We start from the raw sequence: 18410 nt of genomic DNA, 5'->3' as shown, positions 1-18410 counted from the left end.
AGAACAAGGAGGAATATCCCCGGGAGGCCCTTTTCCTGGAGGTATGCCCCACCTCCGGCAGGAGACAGTGGTGAACCCAGTCCATGAAAATGGTGCTGGTGGTCCAGGCTTTTTTGTTGCTCACCCAGTACATTGGGAGGAGGTTCTTATTCTTTCATTTCAGTGCCCTGGTGTTGACGGACTTATAGATAAAGTCTGGCTTTATTATGTGACCAGCGGCATTGCCACACAGCAGCAAGGTGCAGCAGTCCGTAGGTGCCTTGATCCCTGGCGCTCTTCTCTCCTCCTTTTAAACGAAGGTCCTGGCAGGCATTTTCTTCCAGTATAGGCCTGTTGTGTCCATATTCCATACCTGCTTAGGCCTATATCCCTTCTCCTCGATGATTTTCTTAAGGGCTTCAGGGAATACTGCTGCTGCCACATGGTCGGCCGACCCTGATTCCCCCGTTATCTTGATACTGTGCAGGGAGAAACGCCTCTTAAATTTTTCAAACCAGCCTTTACTGGCATGGAAGTCAGGATGGGTGGTTGGGGCTGGGCTAGGGTCAGTGCTGGTGCTAGGGGCATCGAAGTCAACAGCACATTATGCAGTCATCATTTCATACAAAGACTTAGCCTTTGCACGGATGGCATTAGAGTTGATGGGATTTTTTTTCTTATTTTGGCCGTTTATCCATAGAAACAAAGCACTTTCCATCTTGGACATTGCACTCTCTCTCACCTGCAACACGTGCTTGGCTGAGGGTGGCACAATGGACGCCAGCAACTCCCATATTTTAACTTCATTTTTTTTCTTTCTGTAACACACTGTGCTCTCATTAACTTTAAAAGTTTTCCAACAGCAGCATAGCTCATTCCCTCCCTGCACTTGTCTAGCACCTTCACCTTTTCCTCAAGGCTTATTACTTTCTTTGTGTGCTTAGGGGCGGGCTCACCACTGGCACTAGGGGAGGCAGCAAGCTTGCAACGCAATGCCAAGACACATACGGCACAAAGTTTTCACTAATATGGCTTACGGACTTGCACAATATAGGCCACTACACTATTAATTAACTCACTTGTTAGCACAGCACTGCACTTGTAACCTTGGTATGCACGTGAGAGCTTAAATATGTGGCGCAATATCGATATTATGGCAGGTTTTGCATGGCAGGGAAACGACCGCGACAATGGCTGGACACAGACTGAGAGAGAAGTGGCGCCGCGCGGGAGCACGGGACAGTGTGATGGCTTGGTGTGGGGTGTGTGTGGTGGGACTTACTGTGCTGCGAACGCCCCCACCACAGGGGGACAGACTTTGTGCCCCACAGGGGGACAATCTGCAAATGTTCGAAACCGCGAATGTAGAGGGTCTACTGTACGGGAAGTTTCCAAATGCTGCCCTTATTAAGGCCACACCAGCATCCGTTGCTGTACCATGTATCTCTTTTATAGCCCCATCCATATACAGATTGAACAACCATGGAGATATGACACATTCTGTGTCAATCCAACATTCAGATAGAAGAATCACTCAGTTCACTATCCACACACGCTGCAGCCTTAGCATCCTCATACAAACTCTTCACGGCATTCAACAACTTCCTATTTACTCCGTATATTCGTAATAATTTCCACATTCCTTGTCTATCCACTCTGTCATAGACTTTCTCTAAATCCCTGAAGGCTGCATACAGCCTCTTTCCCTTCTCTAGAAACTTTTCCACCCTCCTAAACGGATTAAAATCACCTGGTGTTTACATACAAGAACCAGAAAAAGACCTCACTGTATTAATGTGGTTAATGTCTTGTCTGTTACATGTACAAGTTAGAATGCCACAAAAATGCACCCTAGTTTCATCTGCAGGTGGGATGCTCAGATGTTGAAATGATAGAGCCATCATAATACTGGAACACAGTGTGAGGAAAAACAGTTCTGTATTCACAACATACTACTACATCTTCCTTTTTGTAATCCATCTGTTTTGTAATCCTTCACTTGTGATTTAGAAATTGTGCCATATACTGTATTTTAAAATAATGTATTGAAGCGTCTTGAGGTTGTATATTTGATTAAATTTTATCCACTTTAGGCACATAGTTTTGTTTTAGTAACATTGCATATTATATCCACTCGACTACACCACATGCCGCTTAACAACTTATCCTGTCACAGGCACTGGGCAGCAAGGATGAGAGCCAGCCACTGATCACCTCAAGACAAGTGGACCAGCTCAAGACTGAGATTGCATCTCTTAAGGGCCTTATGATCGGAAAGTGAGTATAAGCAGGGAACATTTCTTTGGAGTTCTTGAAGTCTAGTATGATGACATCTTTCATCTTGTTCTTGTTACTTCCTGCTTTTACTTAGTTTATAGGAGACCAAATCTTGACATCATTGTGTGTGGGAGGGAGGGGGGAGGTACATGAACCCCTCATATCATAAGTAGATGAACATTTTCCTACACCCTGAGCCAGCCATGCCCTGTGTGTGTGGGTGTGGGTGTTTTTCCTAGTTGTAGTCCACAGGATTTGAGCTAAGCTCATGTTGTCCTGTCCCCATATCTTAATTTATCCAATCTACTTTTAAACACATGAATGGTCTTTGGATTCACCACCACCTCTTCCAACTTCAGCTTATAATCGTGTTATCTTGTCTTTCCATGGTCATCCACAAACAGATCTTATCTTTCTGCCTTTTCCAGGTTTATAATGCTTTTAAACATGATAATCAAAATCCCCCCCTCTCTCTCTCTCTCTCTCTCTCTCTCTCTCTGAGCATTGATAACCTCTCTCTCTCTGAGCATTGATAACTTCAGCGTCATCAGTCTCTCTTCATATGACAATGCTATATCAAACTTAGTAGTATCCTAGCTGCCATCCTCTGTACCTTTGCCAATTTTTCTCATATACTTCTTCCAGTGCAGTGACCATGTCACTGCTGCATATTCTGATTTTGGTATTATCATAGATACAATTATCTCTCAACATTTACTCATTCACATAGCTGAAAGCAAGTCTCACATTGGCCATCAGTCTATATGCCACTCCAACAATATTATTTTTATGCTTTTCTGGTGATAGATTACCCTGTATGGTCATTCCTAGATCTTTCTCTTCCTTTGCTTTGCTGAGCTTCTTCCTTTCCTATTTTATGCTCATAACTAGGTTTTTCTTTCCACTTATTCTCATTTCTAGGACATGACTTTTTTTTTTTTTTTTTCCCAAGTCTGGCTTCAACTGTACAAAATAGTCAATCATTTTGCAACTCCTCACAGTTGTCACCATTCTGGATTCGCCTCATAATTTTTTGCATCATCTGCAAACATATTCATAGAAATGCTTAATCTTTCTGGTATATTATTTACATACAGTATATCATACAGTATATATTGAGAAGTATATGAGGGAGGGGGAGTGAGTTGGGGGGAGGGCAGTCAAGTGGTGGGTGACAGAGCGACTTGGAGGAGTTTTGTCTGCGGTCACCCTCTGTGGGATTAGGGCGTCAGGCAATAGATAGATAGATATAAAAAACATAATAGGATTCAAAACTGAATCTTGTGGCCAGTGGTGTACTAAGGGGGGAAAGGAGTCCACCTTGGGTGACAGCCATAGGGGGGGGTGCCATTAAGCTGAATGGTAACTTTTTTATTTCACTGTTTCAAGGTTTTTAGTATTCCCATCAGTAACTAGACTGAAAGTAAATGATTCTGTGCTGTAATTTTTGTGAAACGTGAATTCTGAAACTACTGTAGAACTATTGCAGTGAATTTTCATTCATCCATCCATCATCCAATCCTACATTGCTCCATGAGGAGCGTAGGATCCCGGGGCTAGGCAAGTTGGTCCTGACATTTAAGATGAGAGTGACCAGTCACGTTCATCCCTGAATGGCATTACATGACAATAAACCCCGACCACCCCTTGGATATAAACCTTCACTGGCTCAATCTGATTGGAGTGCCGTAATTACATACTAAACCACCAGGCACCAAAATTTGGTTATATGGTTACCACTCAGCGTAGTATATGATTTCCTAGTGTACAGGAAACCATTTGGCTTGTCACTCATTGTAGAGTCACTCACAGGCAGAAGGAAGACAAAAGAATAAAGGAATGAAAGCCAGAAGAGGGTGCGTAAAGTCGCCCATAGGCAGAAGGACGAGGAAAGAATGAAGGAAAGAAAGACAGAAGAGGATGAAAGGAAAGAAGGATGAAGGAGAGGAAAGGGCAGACACCCGAGAGCAGCACTACATCGAGTGAGTGGATGCTGCTTTCGGGTGTCTGCCCTTTCCTCTCCTTCATCCTTCTTTCCTTTCATCCTCTTCTGTCATCCTTTCCTTCATTCCTTCCTCGTCCTTCTGCCTACGGGTGACTTTACGCTCTCTCTTCTATATTATTCATCTCTGGGAAGTAGAGGGTGCCAGTGGATAGGGCCACCCTGGGTGCCAGATACTCAAGGAATATTCCTGCTTGTGGCACTCCACTAGTCACACTTTTCCATTGAGAATACGGTACCTGCCTCATAACTGTTTTCATTTGTCTTCCCAGTAAATAATTTTCGATCCATTATAACAGTTTCCCAGTGACTCGTTTTTGTTTTCGTTTTTCAAGGTTCCAACATGCTTGCATGCGGCAGCCTTGGTCACCTAATGGCAGCTCTCAATGCTGCTCGATCCATGGCAACCTCCCTGTTCAGCCCTTTAACCCTGATGTCATACTTATTGACCTCGTCCTAGGTCTTCTTCGGTCTACCCCTCGCAATCCCACCTCCCAGTATTAATGCTTCTCACTTTCTGCACCCAGTAATCATCCCCCATCCTCCACACATGCCCAAACCACCTCAGTCTACCTCTCCTCATCACAACACAAATACACTCCATCATAAACCCAGCCCCCCCAGGCCTTGCACGAGGGACACACTGCACATCCACCTAATCATTGCCATTTCTGTATGTTTGAGCCTGCAAATATTCTCTTCCCCTACTGCCCAGGTCTCACTACTAAATACGATTACACTCTCAATATGTGCTGCATACAAAGATCCCTTAACATGGTGGGAGAGCCCTCTCATTGTCAGGAGAGGCAACAGCTCCCTGAACTTCTTCCAATCACTTCTCACCCTAGCCACAGAGCTAGCTCCGTCCCCACCCCCAGCACCTAACATGTCTCCCAAATAACAAAACTCTTCCACACACCTTAGAGTTGCACCAGCAAGTTAAGTCGTTTCATGCCCGACAATCTCCACCTGCTCTCCCCGACACACTGCAGATGTAAAATCAGCATTATCTTGCAGTCTACCTGTAATACCACTACATCTCTTATGCACCCACTTATCGCAATCACTGCACAAGATGGAATTACTTCCCATGCCCTTGTAGCAAATTGCACATGACCACTCTCTCTGTTCTTTGACAGTACTGCCACCAACCCTAGATATCATCACTTTTGTTTTATCTGCATTTACTCTTAAGCCCTTGTGCCCCATAACATCTCTCCACTTCCTAAATAATTTCTCTGCCCCCCTTTCATTCTCTGCATGCACCAGATCATCAGCATACGACATCTCCCATGGGAGTCCATTTCTGAAATCAAGTAAGAGGGCTTTAGGTATCGTGATAAACAACAAGGGACTCAAAGCTGACCCCTGATGCACACCAACATTCACAGAAAACTTGTCATTCAAATCTCCATTCACTCTTACCTGGGTGCAAACACCCACATACATAGCCATAACTACCCTAACCAGCCACTTCTCCAAGCCAAGCTTTCTCATTGCCCACATCACCACCTCTTTAGGGACTCTCCAAATCAACAAAAACAAAGTACAGTTCCCTTTTCTTTCCTAAGGTATATATTTTTTCTGAAGCTGTTGAACATGGAATATGGCATCAGTGGTCCCCCTGCCTGACATAAACCCAAACTGCATCTCATCAATATTCACTCTTTCTCTAATCATACCTTCTAGAACTCTCTCCATAAAAGCTTTCTACCTCTACAATTTCCTCTTTCCAGGGCATCACCCTTCCCATTGTACACATTCATTTTTACACTTCAGCCAGTCATCTGGGACAACACACTCATATATAATCATATTTACCAGGTGAATGACTAACCTCACTCCTACATCTCCTGAGGCTTTCAACATTTCAGCAGTCAACCCAGACACCCTTGCTGCCCTCCCCACCTGCATCCTGCCTATTGCCTCAGTCACAGTAGCAGAATCAATCAAAGGCCAAGGGCCAAACGCTGGATCTGCTGGTTTCAAACCCTCCATGTCTCAGTGAGACTCCTCATTCAACAACCAGCTATAATGCTCTCTCCATGCATCTTTAATATCCTCACTGTTCACTACTACCCTTTCTTCATCATTCTTCAGACACCGTTCACTAATAATATCTCGATTATCTCTCAATCTGATTTACTTTTTAATTTCCATAGCAATAATTTTTGTGGCACCCTATCAAATGCCTTCTTCAAATCCAGGTAGACACAGTTAACTAAGTCTTCTCTTTCTTGTATGATATCCACCACTCTGCACTAAAATCTCGGCGGGATTGTGATAGATGATGACCCTTCTCTGAATCCAAACTGTTTTCTTGCCATTACCTCATTTTCTTCCAAGTTAGTTCACATTTTTCTGATAATTTTTTCACACAGTTTGTAAACTTTGGTGAGGGATACCAAGCTACAATTTAGTGGGTCTTCTCTATCACCTTCTTTATAAATTGGCACTATGTTTGCTCATTTCCATTGTATTGACGACTCTACTGTGTTCAGTGAACATTTAATATCATTAATTGGTTACACCAGTTGATCTACACAGTTTTTAAATATGCATCCAACAGACCCATCTGTCCCATGGCCCTTCCCACATCTACTTCCCTCATCATTTATAACATTTTCATCTGCTATCTTAGCTAACTGTTGAGCCCTTCCTTCTTTGCCTGATCCCATAAATTCACCTTTATTTACAAATACTGAATGTATACTATTCATTTCTTCATTCATATCCTCATCTTTATCATATATCACTTCCTTATCTCTCAGTCACATTATGGTTTCCCATACTTTCATTGTGTCATTTACTAATATGGAGAATAATTTTGGTTTCATCTTAATTTTAGTCTCTATATCTCTTTCATATTTCTTCTTCTCTTCATACCTTTAAATGGTGATTTCTTGCCTCCTTGTATTCATTCCACTCTGTCTCACTTCATCTTCTTCATAATATTTTCCATGCTGTAGATGAGGGCGCTCACCATCCACTAACTCGATGTAGTGCTGCTCTCGGGTGTCTGCCCTTTCCTCTCCTTTTCTTTTCATCCTCTTCTGTCTGTCTGTCCTTCATTCTTGCCCCGTCCTTCTGCCCATGGGTGACTTTACACTCCCTCTTCTGCCTTTCTTTCCTTCATTCTTTCCTCTTCCTTCTGCCTGTGGTGACACTTCACTAAGTGACAAGCCAAATGGTTTCCTGTACACCAGGAAACCATTTACTATGCTGGGTGGTAACCATGTAACCAAATTTTGGCACCTGGTGGTTTAGTGGGTAATTATTGAGCTCCAGTCGGATTGAGCTGGTGAAGGTTTATATCCAGGGGGTGGGTGGGGTTGATTGCTCATGTAATGCCACTCAGGGATAAGTGAGGCCGGTCACTCTCATCTTAGATGTTGGGACAAACTGCCTAACCCTGGGCTCCTGTGCTCCACATGGAGCAATGTAGGATTAGATAATGGATGGATTTCTTTTTTCCATGCCTTTGTACATCAATAATTAAACCATTTCTTTTTCCATTCCATTTGAATAGGAAATTTTGGGACTTGTCTACTGATACCCCTTTCCTGTGTATTCATCATAATTCCATATTTCTGATGGATATTTTCTGTCATTGCCATTTTCCTTCAATCTGCATTACCAGAATAATGTCTTAGGAGTCAAAGTCTGCTTTTCCATAGTTTCATTTATCCTGCTTATGTGTTTTCTGTTTCACTCCCATATCTCTCATCAGCACCTGCATTTCAATGACCAAATGAGCGCTTTTCCCCAGGAGGCACTGGTATCTCATTTTAAACACATATTTGGGATCTTTTATGAACATCAAATCCAATATCGATGGTCCATTGTCTCCTGTAATTCCAGTATTTTCCATGATGTTGAATTACCACATTCTCTGCCATCAGGTCCATTACTTTGTACAGTATCCCTAAGATTCTTCATTTGTCCCTGCATCCAATCTTTCCCATATTACCTCCTTTCAGTTAAAGTCTCCACTCAGTATCAGCCTATTGTTTCTTCCAATCAGTTTTGCTAAAACATCTAGAGACTCATCAAATGTTCATATTCCTCTCTTTTCCACGTTCTTGTTTGAGGAGGCACATACATCACAACTACCTGTATCCAGCTTTCTACCCTGATCTTTTTGTATTTCCATCCTTGTTACCTCTGCTGTGTTATTTCAAAGATCTGCCCTTGCTCTTATTTTTTTATGAGTCACAATCAGCACACTTCCAGCATATTATTTTTTTTCCTCTGCCTTCCTCCATACATTATAGTCATTCCACCCTCGCACATTTGTATTGATGTCACTGTTCAGTTTGGTTTCAGGTAGCCTTATGATGTCTGGTTTCTTTTCTTTTATATAATCACTCAGCTCCATTTTCTTGGCTACCAACCTATCCCCATTACTATACTCAGTCTTGAAGTTGCATTCCTCATTTACCTTCCTCATTTCATTTATTACTTTCTCTTTTCTGTTCTCTCTCATTATCTCTATTACATCCACATTTTTATATACCACGTTTTGACCTTCATATCTGTCTATCTGTCTGTCTATTGCCAGACGCCTTAATCCCATACAGGGTGGCCACAAACAAATCCCCTCCACGTCGCCCTGTCCTCCGCCATTTCACTTCCCTACTTCCAACTCACACCCCTCTCTCATATACCTCCACTCCATCCCTCTATCTCATCCTCAGCCTCCCTTTCCCTCTCCCCCCCCTCTCTCTCTCCCCCCTCCACCTCACTCACATACACTCTCCTCATCAGTCTCTCACCCTCCATCCTCTCCACATGGCCAAACCACCTCAGTGTGTTTCTCCTAACGCTTCCTATCACATCCACATCTACACCTCAATGCTTCTTTATATCCTCATTTGTCAGCCTGTCTCCCCATGTGACTCCACAGGCTCCTCTTAAATAACTCATTTCCACTGCTCTCACTCTTGACTTGTGTCCTTCCAACAACATCCAAGCTTCACTTCCATACGTCAGAGTTGGTATCACTATACTGTCATGTAGTAACTTTTTCATATCGATCATCGAAAAAAGAATCTTTGTTCTTCCTCTGTCCACTCATCATCATTTTGTTTTCCTTGCAACATCTTTAACTTTTCACTTTCATCATGTAAATCCCTCCTTATGAAAATGTTTTTGCACTCTCCATGTTGCATTTAAAATTCCTTGGAACAAGGTTCCATTTTCAGTTTCACTCATGTTGGTCTGGTCTACACTTTCTTGTACTAGCCTAACTTTCATCTCACTTCCTCAGCCTCCTGTTTCCAATTTCACCCCTCATAAAAAGAGCTGTTTTTACATTGGGTCAATATGGAGACATCATCATCATCATCATCATCCAATCTTACATTGCCCCATGAGGTGCATAGGAGCCCGGGACTAGGGAAGTTGGTCCTGACATTTAAGATGAGAGTGACAAGCCTCACTCATCCCTGAGTGGCATTACATGAGCAATAAACCTCAATTACCCCTTGGTTATAAACCTTCACCGGCTAAATCCAGTTGCAGTGCCGTAATTACCCGCTAAACCACCAGGTGCCAAAATTTGGTTATATGGTTACCACCCAGCATAGTAAATGGTTTCCTGGTGTACAGGAAACCATTTGGCTTGTCACTCATTGTAGAGTCACCCACAGGAAGAAGGAAGAGGAAAGACTGAAGGAAAGACAGAAGAGGGAGTGTAGTTACCCATAGGCAGAAGGACGAGGAAAGAATGAAGGAAAGAAAGACAGAAGAGGATGGAAAGAAAGAAGGATGGAGGAGAGGAAAGGGCTGACACCCGAGAGCAGCACTACATTGAGTGAGTGGATGATGAGACCTTTGTTAAAATCTCAGGCCATTTCACCTTACTTCATACTCCCCCCCTCCCCTTCCCCCCCCCCCAACAAAAAAGGAATCTTATTGACTGTTATAGTAGGTCAAACTCAAGATGTCTTTTTTTAGAAAGTCAGGCCGCTTCCCCTTACTTCACCTCGGTTCCCAAAGAGGGTATCCGACACAAGAATCATCCTCTGACTAGCCAGGTGGCAAGCATCACCGACCCAGCTGTGTGTGTGTGTGTGTGTGTGTGTGCACACATGCATTCCTCCTCAGGCATCAGAGACAGCCCTTCCTCTTACTTTTCTGTTATGTGCTTCATATTGTAGTCTCTTCCATAGGCCTTCACAAATTTTTCATATACAGTAACCCTTTACATCACCACGATCTACAAGGCAGTATTGATGAACTTTTTGTTGTGTTGGTACATGAAATAACTCCTGTGTCTCCCCCAGACGGACATTTCCCTCAACCCCAAGCCCAGCCTCATCCATCCCATCATGGCAGCTCACCAAGGCAGCCGGAGCGAAGCCTCTTGATGCGACTCCTCAGGGTGCTCACTCTATGTCCAGTCAGGTATGCAGTCGTCACTATGTGGTAGTTTAACGCCTAGATATTCTTTCAGATAGGCCATCCTCATCATAATTCATCCCCTCTTTATGATTTTTTTTTTTTTACTGTAATTCAGCTGTTTATGTGTGTGTGTGTGTGTGTGTGTGTGTGTGTGTGTGTGTGTGTATGAGAGAGACAGAGAGAGAGAGAGAGGGAGGGAGGGAGGGAGGGAGGGAGGGTGGGAGGGGGAAGGGAGAAAGAGAGAGAGAGGGATCAACAGTGTTGGCTTTTTTTTTTTTTTTTTTTTTTTTAGTAAACCATCTTCACCTTGTTTCAGCCTCTTCTGTATGATTTTTTTTTTTTTTTTTTACCAACAACCTATTTGAAGCCCTTCAGAATGTGAGTTTTCCTTGAATCCAATAAAACAGTCATTAGCCAAAATAGAACAGAAAATTATTAGTGAAGAGAACTGTAAAAATCTCTACAGTATATATTAAAAGAAAAGAAAAAAAAAAATTGGGGTGGAGGGCTGACCTCGTAATGCATGAAACATTGCCCTGAAAAATGTGTATATGTATAGGTTCATAGAGGTTATTTTTAGCCATTTCAGTCATAGAGGCTCTACTTGAATTTTATTAAATCATCTGTCAGGAGCTAGAATAAAGTAAAAAAAATGTCATTGCAAGAGGAGTTTAAAAACGGTATAACCTCCACTATCATATTGTGTCATTCCTATCGCATATAAAGGTTTCATCATGCTTGCATGTGTAGGTCTTGGTCATCTAATGTTGGCTTTCCATGTTGCTTGTTGTCTGGCAACCTCCCTGTTCGGTCTCTTGTCCTTGTGGTCACAATCACCTCATCCTAGGTCTTTTTAGGTCTGCCACTGCTGACCCAGCCCGTTAATGGTCACACTTCTTACCTTCTGCACCCAGTTTTCATCCTCCATCCATCTCATTCTACCCCTTCTCATCACAACATTTGTACATTCAAGTCTCAGCCTTCCATTCAGTTCTTTAGCTCAGACCTTGCATTCAAGGACACAAAACACATCCATCTAAGCATTGTCATTTTTGTGTGTTTGAGCCTACAAATATCCTCTTCCTTTACTGCCCAAGTCCCACTACCATACAGCATTACACTCCTAACACATACCGCATACAAAGATCCCTTAGCACAGAGGAAGAGCCCTTTCAATGTTAGGAGAGGCAACAGCTCCCTGAACTTCCTCCAACCACTCTTTACCTTCAGGACATAACATGTCCCTCAAATATGACATTATTTTTTCTTTAGAGGTAAAGTTCCAGGAATATGAGGGGAGAATTTGTTATCTCTGTTCTTATGCGTGGAGTAAACTTTAAGTGAGCTTGAGAGGTTTACTGATAAGTCTTTAATGACAGACAATATTGTAGTGTACTGAGTGACTTGTTGGTTTGATATACTGTTCAGTTTTGAACTGTAGTTTCCACTCAGTTAATTCCTCTTTCCCCAGCTGAAAAGAAGTCATAACCATGATTTGCACACACAGAACAAGTCCTTGTGGCTGTTCAAAGATTTTCCACACTGCTCAAGTATGTTTTATAGTGAACTACTCTTAGTGCAACCTAGAAAAAAAAAAAATTAAACTACCACTGAACAACATTTCTTTATTCATGGTGAAACCCTGGCTACAACTTCTCACTGGAGGAAGTGTGAACAGAAACAGGTTTACAACTGTGACACACACACACACACACACACACACACACACACACACACACACACACACACACACACACACGAACGAACAGCCGGAGAGAGCGGACGTCTCAGCCAACGCTGCTAACCCTAAGTAGTTTCAGGAATTTTGTCTGTCCTGTCTCCTAAGGTCTTGATTTAAATTCAAAATACTGAAAGTTAATAGACTACCAAAAATGTAAAGATTTATTGACTAGATTGTACATGAATGTTTGTAGTTTTTTTTCGGTAACAGCTGTTTTGGTATTTAACCAACATCAACATGGCCGAAAATATAAACAATGAGGGTCTAGAATTTCAAGGATTTGATGCTAATACCAATGTCATGGACCTGGTTAAAACATTAATTATGAGGATTAGTGAACTCGAAAAGAAAGTAGAGAATCTAGTGATAAAGGATGTGTCAGAAAATACGGAAACTACCATACAGAGTCTGATCCAGTCCAATGAAACAGCCAACGAAGAGATTAGGAATTTGAAGCGGGAAAATGTTGAACTAAGGAGGAAACTAGAAGAGAGTACTAATAAAACGGAGAAGGTGAGTAATGTATTAGAAGAACATAAGGCAAAGTGGGTACACGTAGAAGAAGAACAGAAGGAAGTGGTTAGCTTAAGAGAGATCATCCAGGAAGAAAGGGAAATGAACAAGAAAGAAAAGGAAGAAAATGTAGTGAAAATACTGAAGAAAAAAGAGAAAATAGTGAGAGAAACTGTAGAAAGGAACAGATGTGTGGTAGTATTTGGAAACAGGGAAGAGGAAGAAAAGGTTAGGTTCGTAAGACTCGAGAGAGACACGAACCAGGTGAGAGGAATATTAGGCAAGATTGACCCCGAAGGAGACAAGTGGGTAAAAGAAATTGAGGAAGTAAGGAGGATAGGGCCTTACAAGAAAGGGGAAACAAGACCAATGAGAGTCAGGTTTACATCAAAAAGTGTAATAAATGAGATACTTAAAGTGACCTGGAAATTAAGCAAAGAGGCGGGGATGGAAAATATTATAATAAGAAAAGATCTGAATGAAGAAGAAAGAGAAGTTTTAAAATCATTAAAGGAAGAAGTAAAGGAAAAAAATGATAAGAGGACAGAGGAAGAATGTAATAATTTTTTTTGGAGAGTATTGGATATGAAAGTAAGGAAATGGTATATAAGGAAATAAATGTGAAGGAAACTAAGGGGGATGGTTGTGAAAGATCAGAAGTTGAGGAAGTGGTACGGACAGAGAGTAGGAGAGAAGAGGGTATTAATAATGTCAAAAATAATTTGAAGGTGATATATACTAATGTGGATGGTTTCATATCGACAAGGATCGAAATTAATGATTTCTTGAGAGAACATGAACCTGATGTCATGTGCTTTGTAGAGACCAAATTAAGAGAAGATACTGATGTTCATTTGGGAGATGGTAAATACAAACTGTGGAGAAAAGACAGAGAAGAAAAAAAGGGAGGAGGAGTGATGATAGCAGTGAAGAACAACATAAATGTAGATACTGTGGAAATGGGAGAAGGCAGGGCTGAAGTGATATATATGAAATTAGAAACTGGAGAGAATGTTAAGAGAGATATGGCGGTAGTGTATGTTCCCCCAAAGACGAGAGCATGGAAGGATGACGAATACCATGAGATGTTGTTAGATATGGCTAACTACTTGCAAAAAATAATTGAGAAAAGCAATAATATAATTTTGGTGGGTGACTTTAATTGTAAAGAGGTGAACTGGGAGGAATGGTACTCGGGAGGCGGCGAGGATTCGTGGGGCACTATGTTATTAAATATTATAATGAATAATGTGATGACGCAATGGGTCAAAGAAGAGACACGGTTTCGAGGTGAGGACACACCAGCAAGGTTAGATTTACTGTTCACCAAAGAACCTGATGTAATAGAATCATTGGAATAAAGTGATCACGTGGTCATTGAGTTCCAGATGTTAATAGGAAATGTCGAGCCAAGAGACGAGCTTCATAGACAGGGAAGATACAACTTTGAGAAAGCAAATTTTACAGGATTGAGAAACTTTTTTGAAAATGCGGATTGGAGAAAATTCAGAGAAACAAGAGAGATACAGAGGAAGTGGGATATCTTTCTAGACCTCTATAATTTGGGTGTGGAAAAATTTGTACCAAGAGTAAGAGGGAAAGAAAACAGGAAAAAGGAGTGGTTTAATAGAAGGTGTATGATAGCAAAAAAAGAGAGAGATAAGGCGTGGAACAATTGGAGAAAGAGAGGTAACGACAGAACAAAGGAAGAATATAAAAGAACAAGAAATGAATACATAAGAATACGTAGAGAAGAAGAAAGGAATTTTGAAAAAGGTATAATTGACAAATGCAAGGATGAACCCAAACTGTTTTATAGATTTGTTAATGGCAAACTGAAACAAAAGGAAGGAATCACCAAACTGAAAGTAGATGGAGAGGTCTTTAAGGATGCGGCAATGCAAGCAGAAATAATGAACAAACGTTTCCAGTCAGTTTTCACTAAAGAAAAGGAGCTTGTGGAAGGAGAGGGAGTGATTAGAAATGTTCCGGTGATGAAAGATATAAAAGTGGAGGTACAGGAAGTGTATAAATTACTGGAAACTCAAGATGTAAGGAAAGCCCCAGGACCTGATGGGATTTCTAATTGGGTACTGAAGGAATGCAGAGAACAGCTGGCAGATAAAATTCACAGCTTAATTGTATGCTCACTGGAAGAGGGGAAAGTGCCAAAAGAATGGAAGAGGGCAAATGTGGTACCAATTTACAAAGGAGGAAACAGGGAAGAACCCCTGAATTATAGACCAGTGTCTCTAACCAGCATGGTCGCAAAATTGTGTGAGAGAATCCTGAAAGACAGATGGATAAAATATCTGGAAGAGATGAATATTTTGGCTGAATGTCAGTTTGGATTCAGAAGTGGAAGGTCATGTGTTTCTAACTTGTTGAGCTTTTACTCAAGAGCGATTGATGTGGTACAGGAGAGAGATGGTTGGGTGGATTGTGTGTACTTAGACTTAGAGAAGGCCTTTGACAAGGTACCTCATAAGAGACTAATGTGGAAACTAGAATATATAGGAGGACTAAAGGGGAAACTTCTGGAATGGATGAGAGACTTTTTGAGAGACAGACAAATGAGGACAGTAATAAAGGAAAAGATGTCTGGATGGAGAGAAGTAACAAGTGGAGTCCCTCAAGGCTCAGTGTTGGCGCCAGTAATGTTCCTGATTTACGTAAATGATATGGTAGATGGAGTGAACAGTTATGCAAGTCTGTTTGCTGATGATGTAAAGATCTTGAGGAAGATAGAGGTTGAGGAGGATTGTAAAATACTGCAGGAAGATTTGGATAGGATACACAATTGGAGCCGGACGTGGGAAATGAAATTTAATGTAAAGAAATGTAAAATATTGGAAATGGGTAAAAGTACCAGGAGACCATCACTGAATTATTTTTTGGGTAATGAATTAATCACAAAAAGGAGAGAAGAGAAAGATTTGGGAGTGCTGGTCCAAGATAGTTTGTCACCAGAAAAGCACATTAACAAGATAGTTGGAGAGACTTATAAACTCTTGACTAACATAAGAGTAGCATTTCATTATATGGATGAGGAAATGATGAAAAAATTGATAGTGGCCATGATCCGCCCCAGGTTAGAATATGCAGCGGTAGTGTGGTCCCCACACAAAAAGAAAGATATAAACAAGATTGAGAGAATACAAAGAACAGCAACCAAGATGGTCCCCAGTCTGACAGACCTGTCATACAGAGAGAGGCTGGAAAAACTGGATTTGCCTTCGTTAGAGGAAAGGAGAAAGAGGGGAGACATGATTGCGGTGTTCAGGGCCATGGTGGGAGTAGATAAAATTGACAAAGAAGATCTGTTTTTATGGGATAAGAGAGCAACAAGAGGACACGGAATGAAATTGAAAAAGTCAAGCTGCTTGAAGGATATCAAGAAATATAGCTTTCCTTACAGAAGTATAGACTTATGGAATAGCCTGGACAAAGAGATCGTCCAGTCTAAAAACTTAAACGAGTTTAAAGCTAAATTCGACTTATTGAGAAACAGCGACGGAAACCCACGAGCATAGTACATTCCGTGTATATCACAATTAGGTATATTAGGTAAATACTTAAATATTTGGAACGACTTAGACAAAGAGCTGGTGCATGAGAAAAACATTCATGTGTGTAAAGGTAGACTTGATAAATGTGGATATGGAGACAGGACAACACGAGCATTGCTCAATTCCTGTATACTACAAATAGGTAAATACACACACACACACACACACTGATTTTAATACAAATATAAATTGAAATACTGTAGCTATAATAAGCCAAGAAAGCTGTTGGGACCAAAAGCTTCTGGATCTCGCGCAAGAGTTTTTCCTAATGCAACATGTAAGGGAAAGCACCAGAAAAGAGGACTCGATGTACCCTCAGTGCTAGATCTTATATTTACTAGGCAAGAAAACGACAGTGACAGTTTAATATGTCACCCTCCATTCGGCAAAAGCGACCATACAGTACTAAATTGCAACTTCAGGATTGCATATGACATAGTTAACACATCTTCCACATCCATTCTACTACTATCTCTCCCCCATGCTTCAGCATTTCACCACACACTCCATCAATTCTTGGGGCTTTCCCCAATATAACTTTCTTCATTGCTTCCACAACTTCTGTCCTACTGATTTCTTCCTGTCTTCTCACCTCCCTCCTTCTTCCAGCGATTCCCCAGCCACTTATACTCGCATTGCTTCCATCCTGTATGTTCAAAAATGTCTTAAAGTGTTCTCTCCATCTGCTCACTTTTTCTCCCTTCTCCACTAGTAATCTACCATTTTTATCTTTCACTCCCCTGCTAACCTCACTTCCACCCTGTCTTACTCTCTTCACCTCTTTCCAGAACATTTTCTTACAGTCCCTCCACTTTACACTCAAATTCCTTCCAAATTTCCCATCCACTCTCTTCTTACTCTCTCTTACTAATCTTTTCACCTCTCTCTTTCTTTCTACATATAACTCTCTCTTCCGTCTCTCAACTTCTTCCACGCTCCTATTTCTCATCCATTCATTGTATGCTTTCTTCTTTTGTGCCACAGCCTGTCTCACCTCTTCAGTCCACCACGCTCTTCCTTGCACCCCCCTCTGTCTTCTCTTCCTCCCACACACCACATCACATGCTGCACATATTTCTTATGTAAATACCCTGCACACACTTTCCACGTCCTCCATCTGCTCCAGTTCATATTTGCCCAATCGTTCCTCCACTTCTCTCTTATACTCTGCCTTTTTCTCATCCTCTTGTAACCTTTCCACTCTCCTTGCAACTACTCCATCCTCTCGTCTTTCCCTTCTTCTATTCCTCCATCTTACTTGTATCCTAATTCTGGCCACCACCAAGTAGTGGTCACAAAGTCCACTCCCCCAACCTCTATAAGCTCTTGTATCCATTACACATCTTTGCATCCTTTCATCCACACACAAATAATCAATCATTGCCTTCCTTTCATTCAGTTCACCACCCACCCTTCTCATCACTCGCCATGTATACCTGTGGATCATTTTATGCCTGAAGAGGGTATTAGCTATCACCAACCCCCTCCCAGCACAAATGTCCCACTAATGCACTGCCATTCTCATCTATCTCTGCAGGCACACCCCACTCACCAACTATTCCATTCACCTTCACATTCCCTACTTTACCATTCATATCACCGATCAAAAACACTCTCTCATTCCTTCCAAACCTTTCCATGCAGACTTCCACCTTTGTCCAGAACTCTTCTCTCACTCTGCTAGCACGATCTTGCGTTGGCGCATACACACACACAATCGCCTACATTTGTATTCCAACTTTCAACTATACCCACACAATCCTTGACCCAACTGATCCATACTGTCTTATGCTCTTCTTCCATCTTTTACTCACAACTATACATACTCCTTCCTTTGCCCTCTCACTCTCACCTACTCCTGCACATATACTCCATCCATACTCCCATTCTCTCACACTTTCTCTTCTCCATTTTGTTTCAGTTA

At 41.7% G+C, this 18410-nt stretch overlaps 1 protein-coding gene across 3 annotated transcripts in view; it reads left to right on the top strand.

Annotated features, from left to right (window-relative positions):
- Pex14 (peroxisomal biogenesis factor 14) overlaps positions 1 to 18410 on the top strand; it is an 84012-nt gene that overhangs the window by 17502 nt on the left and 48100 nt on the right. For all 3 annotated transcript variants that reach the window (XR_013898591.1, XR_013898590.1, XM_080277788.1), the window contains exons 5-6: positions 2156 to 2256; positions 10546 to 10666. Coding sequence is in view for 1 of the 3 variants with exons in the window: in XM_080277788.1 (XP_080133914.1) it covers positions 2156 to 2256; positions 10546 to 10666 (222 nt within the window). In the remaining 2 variants the exon portion in view is untranslated. The remainder of the gene's footprint in view (positions 1 to 2155; positions 2257 to 10545; positions 10667 to 18410) is intronic.

This window comes from Coenobita brevimanus, chromosome 71, assembly GCF_032717465.1.
Source record: "Coenobita brevimanus isolate Jiangsu-jjx chromosome 71, ASM3271746v2, whole genome shotgun sequence".
In the NCBI taxonomy this organism is placed as follows: Eukaryota; Metazoa; Arthropoda; class Malacostraca; order Decapoda; family Coenobitidae; genus Coenobita; species Coenobita brevimanus.
This window is presented reverse-complemented; position numbering and strand designations above follow the sequence as displayed.